The sequence below is a fragment of the Thamnophis elegans genome, chromosome 13 (genome assembly GCF_009769535.1).
Source record: "Thamnophis elegans isolate rThaEle1 chromosome 13, rThaEle1.pri, whole genome shotgun sequence".
Taxonomy (NCBI): domain Eukaryota; kingdom Metazoa; phylum Chordata; class Lepidosauria; order Squamata; family Colubridae; genus Thamnophis; species Thamnophis elegans.
The window spans coordinates 7553037-7565521 of NC_045553.1; the positions used below are offsets into that span (position 1 = coordinate 7553037).

At 43.0% G+C, this 12485-nt stretch overlaps 1 protein-coding gene across 1 annotated transcript in view; it reads left to right on the top strand.

Annotated features, from left to right (window-relative positions):
• LOC116516764 (immunoglobulin lambda-1 light chain-like) overlaps nucleotides 1-9244 on the top strand; it is a 33312-nt gene extending 24068 nt beyond the window's left edge. Inside the window, exons 2-3 of the mRNA XM_032229399.1 lie at nucleotides 3116-3403; nucleotides 8904-9244. Of these exons, the coding sequence (XP_032085290.1) occupies nucleotides 3116-3403; nucleotides 8904-9244 (629 nt within the window). The remainder of the gene's footprint in view (nucleotides 1-3115; nucleotides 3404-8903) is intronic.
• Nucleotides 9245-12485: the final 3241 nt, after the last annotated feature.

Consider the following 12485-nt stretch of genomic DNA (forward strand, 5'->3'; position numbering starts at 1 on the left):
GGAAGGAGACAAGGAAGAGCAATAGCTCTCACACTTCACAGTGCTTCACAACCCTCTGTAAGTGGTATACAGAATCAGCCTCTTGCCCCCAACAATCTGAATCCTTATTGTACCGATCTTGGAAGGATGGAAGGCTGAGTCAGGATCGAACTCCTGGCAGTGGAAATGCCAATAGTGGTTGCTGCTGCTTTTTCACGGTTCTCCAAAAAACAACTTAAACCAAAGGACAGTCAGATGTGATTCCTGCAAAGTCCAGTCTCTTCCTCTCCTGTAAAGGAGAGAGGAGGGCACCGATCCTTCACATAAGAGGTGAAGTAGGGAAAGATAAAAGGAAATAGTTCAGTCCCAAAAATCTGCTTCTGGTGACCTGTTCCAAAAATTTAAAAATTTAAAAAAAGAATAGGAGGATATCTTAAACCCCTTGTTAGCCCATGTATCCAACTGGACTATGTGGTCCACCTCCTTTTCCCTAGATGGGTGGTTTTACATGCTATGGAGGTTGAGTTAAATAATTAAGCTTTATCATGTCCAAGTCAAATTCACATAGACGAAATTGACAAGTTTTCCTGTTCCACAAGCAGCAGGGTTTTTAATTGAGACCTTATAATTCCTCCCGGTTCCCAAATCTCCTCGATGCAAATGTTTCCTCTGGTCATTGGTTGAACCAGAAGACCTTATAATGCTTTTGGGGAAGAAAGTTTTCTAGTAAAACCAATGAGGGCAGATCTCATTTGCATGAAAGGAGAAAACGGGGCATTTAAGGAAAGGAAAAGGGGAAGATCTGAAGAAGGGGATAATTTTCTTTCCTAAAAGGACATTCCTTGCCAAAGTTGACCATGGGTTGGGCTATGATTTACTTAGCACTCCTGTCCACCTTCTCAGGTAAAGTTTTCCTGGGCCAAGACAGGATTTGGCTGTGATTCTCATAAGAAGTTGGAAATGGCTCAGAGCGAACGAAGGTGCATCAGTTTAACAGTATTTCTTTCTTTTTCTCCCCATGCTCTTTCTCTCTCTCCCTTCCTCCCACCATTATTTAAAGGGATTGATGGCCAGTCTGCTTGGACTCAGCCTCCCTCCAGTTCCGTGTTCCCAGGTGAAACTGTTACAATCTCCTGCAAAACCCAGAGTACTAATAGCATCCAGTGGTATCAACAGAAAGCAGGAGAAGCCCCCCATTTTGTCCACTGTGATGGCTGCAGTAGCAGGGGAGAAGGGATCCCAAATCGGTTCACGGCCACCAGATCTGGGACTACAGGATCTTTGGCCATCACCAATGCAGAGGCTGGAGACGAGGCAGATTATTACTGTGGTAGCTTGAACAGTGGTAGTACTGTGTTGCACGTTGATAAATTGTTATGGGGAAGTGTGACAAAAACCTCCTCACTGCCTCTTCAGCCTGAAACCACAAGCCACAGCCCTTGATCTGTGACTGGGGACACTTGAACGGAAGATGCCGGAGAGAAAGACTTGTGAGTTTATTTTCTCCCCCACTTTTTTGATATATATATATATATTATATATTTTTATTGTTAAAAAAGAAAACGTCGGACATGGGGAAACTGTCTTGGCGACTTCTCCACCATACAGAGCATAACACAGGTCTCTTGCATATTCAATACACGTTACTACCTACTAATTATATATGCATATTGAACCTCTTCTACACAATTGCAATTGCCCAGAGGGTTCGACACTTGATGGGAGATGGGGAAAAGGGAATTGTATGAAGACACAAGCTAAAAAAAATGGTTCCATGGGGCATGTTTGTCCCAGTGCCTGTAGGATGTAAGGATGAAGAGTTCATAAAGATTGACACTCATGTGTGGTTCTCCTACGTTAGATGTTGAACTCAACCAACCACATACTAAATGAAATGAATCAGCCACCCAAAACATGAAATTCATCTGAGCAGCATGGACATTTTTTCCTCAAACTCAAGGACACCACTAAAATCAAGAAGGAGAAGCCCAGAGAAGGACAATGCCACAGACATACATAATATATCAAATTTCTACAAAAAAAGTTTTTCTTCAAATCAAAGTATGAAAAACAAGGGAGGCTTTGTGAAATCTTCTGTAAGAGAATTAGGAAAAAAGGCACATTCTTGTTCTCCTTCCCCTTATCTTTTCTCTCTCTTCTTTTTCTGATTTTTAAACAGAAGGAAGAGATGGTCCTCTTGGGACAGAAAACTGCTGCATTTCTTCAGCCCAGGTGGGGATAAGACAGATGTCACAATATCAGCGGCCAGTAGGGGCTGCTGATGTCCTTTTGTAGTTCTCCAAAGAATGACTTCAGCCAAAGCCTGGTCAGATGTGGCTCCTGAAATGTCTCCTCTATTCTTTACAGGGGGGAGGGCGTGGATCCCTCCCAGAACACCTAAAATCTGCAGGATAAAAGGAAAAGGTTGGGACCACAAACTCTCCTTTGATGGCTTCTTCCAAATATTAATAAAAAACAGAATATGGGGATTTCTTCTGACCACCTTAGCCCATATGTCCAAGTGGAGGATGGGGCTCCTCTTTTTCCCTGGTCTGGTGGTTCTACACACTGTTGAGATTGAGTTGCAGAATTTCATGTATCCTTTCCATGTTACTTTCGCATGTAAACAAGCATATTTGAAGAAATTCACAGGTTTTCCTGTTCTACAAGCAGCACACTTTCATTTTTAATTGAGACCTTTAAATTCCTTCCAGTTTCCAAATCTCTTCTATGCAAATGTTTCCTCTGCTGATTGGTTAAACCAGATACCTCAAAATGCGTTTGGAGAAGAAAGTTTTCTAGGAGGACCAATAAGGGCAGATCTCATTTGCATGGAAGGAGAAAGCAAGGGGCATTTAAGGAAAGGAAAGGAGAAGACCTGAAGAAGCACATAATTCTCTTTCCTAAAAGGACATTCCTTGCCAAAGTTGACCATGGGTTGGGCTGTGATTTTCTTAGCTTTGCTCACTTACTGCACAGGTAAAGTTTTCCTGGGCCAAGAGAGGATTTGGCTGTGATTCTCATAAGAAGTTGGAAATGGCTCAGAGGGAACGAAGGTGCATCAGTTTAACAGTATTTCTTTCTTTTTCTCCCCATGCTCTTTCTCTCTCTCCCTTCCTCCCACCATTATTTAAAGGGATTGATGGTCAGTCCACTTGGACTCAGCCTCCCTCCAGCTCTGTGTCCCCAGGTGGAACCGTTACACTCTCCTGCACAACCACTCAGAGTTCCTACAGCATTGGCTGGTATCAACAGAAAGCAGCAGAAGGCCCCCATTTTGTCCACTGTGATGGCTGCAGCAGGGGAGAAGGGATCCCAGATCGATTCACAGCAACCAGATCTGGGGGTACAGGATCTTTGACCATCACCAATGCAGAGGCTGAAGACGAGGCAGTTTATTACTGTAGTAGCTTGAACAGTGCAGGCAATGGGATCCACAGCGATGAATTCTAATGGGGAAGCCTGACAAAAACCTTTTCTCTTCCTCTTTTGACTGAAACCACAAGTAACATACCTTGTCCTGACACTGGGGACCTTCATCTGAAGATGCAGGAGAGAAAGAGTTGTACGTTTATTTCCAACTTAAAAGGGGCCTCTCAGGAACAAATGGAGGGGAAATAAGAGTTGGAGAGAAGGTAGGGAAGGGAAGAAGAGGGGAGGAGTGGGCGAGAGGAAGGGGAAGAAGAGGAGGGAAAGAGGGGAGGAAAGAAGACAGTAGAGAAGGAGAGAAGAAGGGAGGGAAGGAGAAAAGGGATGGAAGGAGAAGTAGGGTTGTTGCAAAGGAAGATGGGTGTATGGGAGGGCAGGAAAGCAATTTCGATTATATTTTTAATTTTAGGAGGAGGAAAGAATTGTTCTAAATGTCAAAAGAGAACACATATTATTAATAATGGTAATGAGATTGTATATTTGCAAATGGGTGTATGAGAAATAAAAATAAAACCTTAAAAAAGAGAGAGAAATGGGTCTCTCAGTCTCCCCCACAGAGGTGATAGGCACAGAAGAGAGGAGTTCAAGGGAAGCAAACTGCCTCCTGGTCACAGGGTCTTGTGGTCTGAACAGGAACTCTGAAAGATGAAAAATCGGAGAAGGTAGAGATGGTTTTCAGCTGCTTCAGTACTGAACAGGAAGATGGATAAAGGCAATTGTCGAAGGAGACAGCATGGAAAAGTTGTCCCCGGGGCAGGTTTGTGGCATGAGGAAGTATGGGAAAAAAACCTCACTCTTCCTCTTTGGCCTGAACCAAGAAGCAACTCAACTTGATCTACAGCTGGAGACTCTTAAACTGGGAAGACACAAGCAGAATCCCTGCAGAGCAAAGACATCTCAAAATGCCCAGCATTGAGGAAGGATGGGCACAGGAGTGTGGGCGAGAAGGGTACAGGGGAGCTCACGGACTCATTGTCTCAGCCCTTCACCCTGAGCTGTGACTTCTAATTTTGAAAAAAGAAGATATCAAATTGTAGCTAGAGATGATGGTCAGATGGTTTGACACTAGATGAGAGATGGGGAAATAAGGAATTGTATGAAGACACAGGGTTAAAAAATGGTCTATGGGACAAGTGTGCCCCATGTCTGTAGGATGTAAGGATAAAGAGTTCATAAAGATCGACACTCGAATGTGGTTCTCCTATGTTGGGTGCCGAGTTGAAGCAACCACATACTAAATGAAATGAATCAGCCACCCAAAACATGAAATTCATCTGAGCAGCATGGACTACTTTTCCCTGAAACTCAAGGACACCACTAAAATCAAGAAGGAGAAGCCCAGAGAAAGACAATGCCATAGATGTATATACAATGTCTACAGAAAATGTCTTTCTTCAGATCAAAGCATTAAAAACAAGAGAGGCTTTGTGAAATCTTCTGTAAGAGAATTCGGAAAGAAGGCAGGTTCTTGTTCTCCTTCCCCTTATCTTTTCTCGCTCTTCTTTTTCTGATATTTAAACAGAAGGAAGAGATGGTCCTCTAGAGACAGAAAACTGCTGCATTTCTTCAGCCCAGGTGGGGATAACATAGATGTCACAATATCAGCGGCCAGTAGGGGCTGCTGATGCCCTTTCATAGATCTCCAAAGAATGACTGAAGCCAAAGCCTGGTCAGATGTGGCTCCTGAAATGTCTCCTCTCTTCTTTACAGCGAGGAAGGTGCTGATCCCTCCCAGAACACCTGAAATAGGGAAGAAATAAGGAAAATGTTGGGACCACAAACTCTGCTTCTGGCGACTTCTTCCAAATATTAAAAAAATAAAGAATATGGGGATTTCTTCTGACCACCTTAGCCCATATGTCCGAGTGGAGGATGGTGCTCCTCTTTTTCCCTGGTCTGGTGGTTCTACACACTGTTGAGATTAAGTAGAGTTGCAGAATTTCATGTATCCTTTCCATGTCACTTTCACATGTAAAGAAGCCTGTTTGAAGAAATTGAGAAGTTTTCCTGTTCTACAAGCAGCACACTTTCATTTTTAATTGAGACCTTTAAATTCCTCCCAGTTTCGAAATCTCTTCTATGCAAATGTTTCCTCTGCTAATTGGTTAAACCAGAGGAGCTCAAAATGCTTTTGGGGAAGGACGTTTTGTAGGAGGACCAATAAGGGCAGATCTCATTTGCATGGAAGGAGAAAGCAAGGGGCATTTAAGGAAAGGAAAGGAGAAGATCTGAAGAAGCACATAGTTCTCTTCCCTAAAAGGACATTCCTTGCCAAAGTTGACCATGGGTTGGGCTGTGATTTTCTTAGCTTTCCTCACTTACTGCATAGGTAAAATTTTCCTGGGCCAAGAGAGGATTTGGCTGTGATTCTCATAAGAAAAGGGTCACATGGAAATGGTTGAGAGGGAATGAAGGTGCATCCGTTTAACAGTATTTCTTTCTTTTTCTCCCCTCACTCTTTCCCTTCTTACATCCCACTGTTATTTAAAGGGATTGATGGTCAGGCCACTTGGACTCAGCCTCCCTGCAGCTCCGTGTCTCTAGGTGGGACCATCACGCTCTCCTGCACAACTCAGAGTACCTACAACATTGCCTGGTATCAACAGAAAGCAGGAAAAAGTCCACGTTCTGTCCACTGTGATGGCTGCAGTAGCAGGGGAGAAGGGATCCCAAATAGGTTCACTTCAACCAGATCTGGGACTACAGGATCTTTGGCCATCACCAATGCAGAGGCTGGAGATGAGGCAGTTTATTACTGTGCTAGCTGGAACAGTGCAGGTACTGCGTTACACAGTGGTACATTCTTATGGGGAAGTGTGACAAAAACCTCCTCTCTGCCTCTTCTGCCTGAAACCACAAGCAACAACTGTTAACCTGTGACCGTGGACACTTCAACTGAAGATGCAGGCGAGAAAGACCTGTAAGTTGATTTCCATCTTGAAAGGATTCGCTCAGTCTCTTCCACGGAGGTGAAAGGCACAAAGAGAGAAGTTCACGGGAAGCAAACAGCCCCATGGCTCTTGTTTTCTGAGCAAAAGCTGTGAAAGAAACAGATGAAAAATTGGGGAAGGAAGAGATCATTTTCATCTCGTTCAACACTGAACAGGAGGAAGGATAGAAAGGATCGTAGGAAGACACAGCACTAAAAAGTGGTCACTGGGGCACATTTTTGGCCTGGCTGTTGGATGCAGGGATGGACTCTTAGTAAAGATTTGCACACTCATGTGTGGTTCTCCTACATTAGATGTGCCACTGTGGAGACCACGTGTTGAATATTTGCTTACTAGGATAATTGTATCACCCACTGGAAATGTGACAATCCTCCTTTACCACAACCCCTCCGCTTAGTCCTACATGGGACTTCTGCATTCAGTATAAGGGGCCTCATAGCAATTACAAGTTATAACTTCTAATTTCTCTCTTCAGACAAAGAGCGTATTCTGAAAAAAAATGCCTTTTAAATATTTCCCTGGAGAAAGAGTGGATCCTGAAACCAAGTAGAGTGTTTATATGTATAGTAGTGGCCAAAATTGTAGGAACCTTTTGGGGAAAGTGTATTTTTGAGGTTTGATGGTTACTAACACCATTTTGTTTTGGAGTTGTACCATAAAATTATACATCAATGGAAAGATAATTTCTTTTGAAAGAAGAAGATTTCAAATTGTAGAAGCTAGAGGTGATAGTCAGATGGTTTGACAGTAGATGGGAGATGGGCAAATAAGGAATTGTATGAAGACGCAGGCAAAAAAATGGTCCATAAGAAAAATGTGCCCCATGCCTGTAGGATGTATGGATGAAGAGTTCATAAAGATTGAAACTCAAGTGTGGATCTCCTACGCTGATGTTGAACTCAACCAACCACATACTAAATGAAATGAATCAGTCACCAAAACACAGTAGTGAATTCTTATGGGGAAGTGTGACAAAAACCTTCACTCTTCCTCTTGAGAATGAAACCACAAGCAACATACATTGATCTATCACTGGGATGCTTGAGCTGATGAAGCAGGAGAGAAATTACTCCAAGTTGATCACCTTTTGCAGAGAAGTCCCTCAATGCCCAGGATGGGGGATGATGGGTACAGGAGAATGGAGGAGAAGGGTGCAGGGAAGGTTTTCCTAACCTTCATAAACTGCATTTCTGTCTGATGGCATCTAAGTTTCTCTTTGTCATCATATTTCAGACGTGCAATGCTCTCCTGGGAAATATCCCTTTAATTTCAAAGGTGTTTTTCTCATCTGGAATCCCTGAGTGATTTTTCTGGTTCAGCTGACCCTTCGTCCAATTCAGCCCCTCGTCCATCTCCAACTTCCGTGCAAAAGACGAGGCTGATTATTGCCCTTCATGTCCTGATGGGGGCCTCCAAATCACAGTGAAAAGAGAAATTGGTGATGAGCTGAGAAAGCATCGTATCCCTCCTCTGTAGTTTCACTTCGCATTGGGGCAGGTGGCTATGACTGCCGATTTTTAGTAAAGAATAAAAATAACAGGCTTGATGTCGGTCTGTAAAAAAGGCATTGAACCAGACTTGGAGAACAGGAAATGGAGAAGATATAAGTAGAGTAACGTGTGTGTTTTGTGTGATTGTGTGTGGTTGCCTGTTGTTTGATCCACCCTTTCATTGCCTTACAGTTCCCCTTTCTATCTTTCCTTCAGAGGAGAATTAATCCCCTAAAAGACCTTAGTGCTTCCTTTCCCATCATTTCTCTTAGGATACTGGAAAAAGTCCAATTTCTAGCTTGTTTCTGCACTGCCCTTCATGAATTGATGCTGGGAAAGGGGCTGCTGAAGACCCCTTTCAAGTCATCATTTGGTTGCTGGGGAGGTTCTGTCTGGAGGAAGTAGGGATGAATGGGATAGAACAAACTTCAACTCTCTTCCTTGGAATTGAAAGTGTTTGGAATTTTGCAATCTCTGAGTTCATCAGAGTCCACCTGCCCATCAGATCCTTTGCTTATGTTCCAACTTGCTGAAATCTGGGAATCCTAAAATAGAGATTAATTCTGGATGTTATGGGAAGAGACATGGAGTTGGAGTCTCTACACTTCCTCCTTCCTCTTTCCTCCTTCAGTGAGATTCACCAATGAAATCTCCTGCCAATCACCTCCTGCCCTTGTCCTGGAAATAGATGTAGAGGCTTTAAAAGGGAGAAAGAGGAAGGGTATTTGCATACCTTTGCAGCCTCTCTTTCTTGCAGCTCAACTTAAGCGTGAGGAGAAGAGGTCCACCTAGAAGGAACTTTGGTTTCAGAAGATCAGTCCTTGCCCATCTCTCTGCCATGGCCCAACCGTTTCTCTTCCTGCCCTTCCTCCTCACCTTCTTCACTTTGCCATTGACTGGCAAAGATCAAGCATCCTGTGATCCTTGGAAGATTTCTACATTTCTGGAATTATTCCCTTCTCTTAGTCCCCTTTTTCCTTTCATTCATTTTATTTAAAATATTTCTCCCCGGTTTCATCTCAGCTGCATTTCATCCCTTTTCTCCCCCCTGCAGGTGCCTTGGCCCAGTTCACCATGACTCAACCAGCTTCTGAGTCAGTATCCCCTGGAGGAAAAGTCAGGATCACCTGTACCAGGACAGGTGGTAGCATTAGTGGTTACTATGTGAGCTGGTATCAGCAGAAACCTGGCAGTAAACCCCTAGCAGTGATCTATAAAGATAGTGAGAGGTCGTCTGGAATCCCTGAGCGGTTTTCTGGTTTTTATGATTCTTCCTCCAATTCGGCCTCTTTGACCATCTCCAACATTCAACCTGAAGACGAGGCTGACTATTACTGTTTGACTAGTGGTGAAAGTTCTCAGAGCACAGTGATTGCACTTGATGGGGAACTGTGACAAAAACCAGAAGGTGTCTCAGCCTTCCTTGAAGGCTTCACTCAACACAGGTTGCAGATGGTTTTACAAAAGAATTGTACACAGTCAGGACACTTATTTTGGATGGGTCTAGCATCCTGGAGTTATGTGATCAGCGACTGGGTCCTTTCCCACTGTCTTCCAACAAACCAAGTCAATGGGAGGAAAACCAGCTTCATTCTCGCAACCATGAGATTAAAGTAACATCTGCAGAAATTTGTTTTAACAACTATGGCACAGAAGGCCCAAAGATTCAGGGCAACCCACTTATCAATTCGCCTCTTAACAATTGAAATTGTTAAATGAGTTGCACTGAAACTACTAAGGCTGAGAAGGACAAGCACACAGAAGCATATTATTCCAGATGTATAGGTAATTCCTACCTAAACTTCTTTTTTCAAATCGAAGTATTAAAATCAGCAGGTGATTCTTGGTGTCATCCTCTGTAGGAGAAGTAATAAAGAAGGCACATTTGTCCCCTCCTTGTCCTTTTCTCATCTCATTCTTTTCTTTTTAAAAAAATAGAATTTATTTTTATTTTCAAAACAAACACAACACATAAAATCTTCCTTCTTTACATACGGTAGAAAGTGTATCAGTTGGTTACAAAAGGTTTTCGTGCATCTCTTCCACAGTCATCAAGCATAATTCATATTAACTCAAGTGTTTTAATTCAAATATTTATACATGTTACCTTTATACCTCCATTTATGTTTGACTATAATTATTTAAATGCCCATCATAAAATATACCAAGGTTTAATACATAACAGCATACTGGCATTTAATTTAATATTTCTAAAATCCTCCAATAATACTGAATCCTTATGTCCTATTCTAGCTAAACATCCATAATATTTAATAACAAACTTTTCCAATCCTCCTTTCCAAATCACTGTTGGCAATTTTCATCTAGTTTCCTTATATTATACTCATACATATATATAGGTTGTCATCATTATCCCTCCTTTATTTGACTATATCCTGTATCATAACGTTTTCCCCCTAATAATCAAAACTTAACTGTATCTAATTTAATTCTCTTTTATTAACCTTTGTATATAATCCAAAAGGATTTCTAATCTTCCTTTCATGGGTACCATTCAATATTCATATCCAGTTATTACTTATCACAACACTACATCATTCTTTTCTTTTGTCTGCCCTACCTCTGATGTTTGAAGAGGATGACACAATGGTTCTTGAAGGACCATAAATGCTGCATTTCTTCAGCCCAGATGGGGATACTGCAGATGTTGCAACATCAGTGGCCAGTAGGGGCTGCTGGTGCCCTTTCATGTTTTTTCCAAAACAACAACAATAACTTAAGCAAAAGGATAACAGATGTGGCTCCTTCAAAGTCCAGACTTTTCCTCTAGAGTAAGGGAGGGGGGAGGGCATGATCCGTCACAGAATTGGAGCTGGCAACAAAGTTGGACAGTGAGGAGGTTGGGGAGTAACATGGGCCAGTCCAGGAGTCTGGGGAAGGCTTGGACGAGGTCTCTGTGTGAGAGGCAGAGAGGGGCCGGGGCAGAGAGGGGGCTGGGGCCATCTGTGAGTTACGTGCCTCCAGAGCCTCCAGAGCCTCTGAGTCAGACAGCACCGAGGCAGAGGAACAGGGGGAACCTGTTCCCAGTGCATGCATGCACAGAGCTGCCAGAAGGCAAGAACCGTTAAAACAAAAGGGACGACTTGGGAGTAAGGCTTGGAGGTGATTGGCCCCTCCCATAGGACATAAAGGAGGAGCAAAGGCACGTGAGCCTTTGCAGGAAGCAACTTTGTTCATGCTGGTTTAATTCTGAAGCTCTGTTTTGACTCTTTGCTCCCTGTGGCCTTGCCAAGCAAATTGCCAGTTAGGTCTTTGGCAGCGTTTCAAGGAAGATAAAGGTGGGTGCTTATCAGCCTTGTCCTCTGCTCCTTACTACCAGAAATATTGCTTTTCAACAAGTCATATCTTAGCAGCTTCTTCCTTTCCTCTCTAATCAGCCTCCCAAAGGGTTGGGTTGGTAGTTGAAGAGCAAAGACATTTGCATGAGGAGGTTCTCTCTTGTCCTTTGGGGATTTAGGAGAGGTGGAGAGGAAGGGAGTGGGAAATCCATTTGGTTTAGAGAAGGGCTTCATCCATTGAGTTCTCCCACCATGATCCAGGCACTTCTTCTCTCCATCGTCCTGATCTCTGTTGGTAAGATAAATCCTTTTGGAAGGAGGATCAACCTTTTCTAGAACTAAACTTGGAAGAACCTCCTTGCTGGACAGTTGAGTTGGCCATTCTTGACCTTCAATTGAACAAGCAACATCTTGCTCTCTTTCAGGTCCTAGCCTTCAACAGCTGCAGACCCTGAAGGACGCAGAATTTGTCGCAGCTGGGGGCACAGTCACCATATCTTGTCGATACAATGGTGGCCCCTACCCTTTGTGGACCCAGGAGATAGCTGGACATCAACATCGAAGAGTGATCTCTTATACCACTTCCAGACCATCAGGAGTTCCAGAACGTTTCTCTGGCTCCAGATCAAGAAACATGATGTCCTTGACTATCACTGGAGCTCTAGTTGAAGATGAAGCCACCTATTATTGTTGTGTCTGGTCAGGCGATCAGTTCCACAGTGGTTTGTTCAGAAGAGGAAGTGAGACAAAAACCGTTCATCCCCCCACCTTTTTTTTTGTTCTGCCTGCCTCAGTAAAATGTGATGCGAGGACAAATGTAGAATTGTGGTGGATATAAGGCAAGAGGAGAAGACCATCCTATCCAAACAATCTTCCTTCCAAAAGTCCCACTCCACCTACATTTTGGCTTTTATTCTTTGCTTGTTCCTTACTGAAATCTTAGGGCAGTTTGATAATGACAGCGTGTGCACAATGTGACTATATGAGACAATCCAGGAGCAAATACAGTAACCAGAGGTTTGTATTTAAATAATGGTTTTATCGAAGAATATATACATACATATACTGGGCAAAGGTCAAACAATCAATCAGCAGCTACAGCAGGGAAGAATACCTGAAGAGAGAGATATGCCCCAACAGGGCCTCTCTTATAATACAGACTCTTAAAGTGGTAACAGTCAAATAACCCTGCTGATTCATTCCTACTGTTGCATCATCATTACAGCATTACAGCATCTGGTCAGCTATTAAATCATCATTACCCTGACATTCCTCCCATTTAAAGCTGAACAGCTGTTAATCCTTTCCAATATTCATGATGCTTTCTATCTCTATTA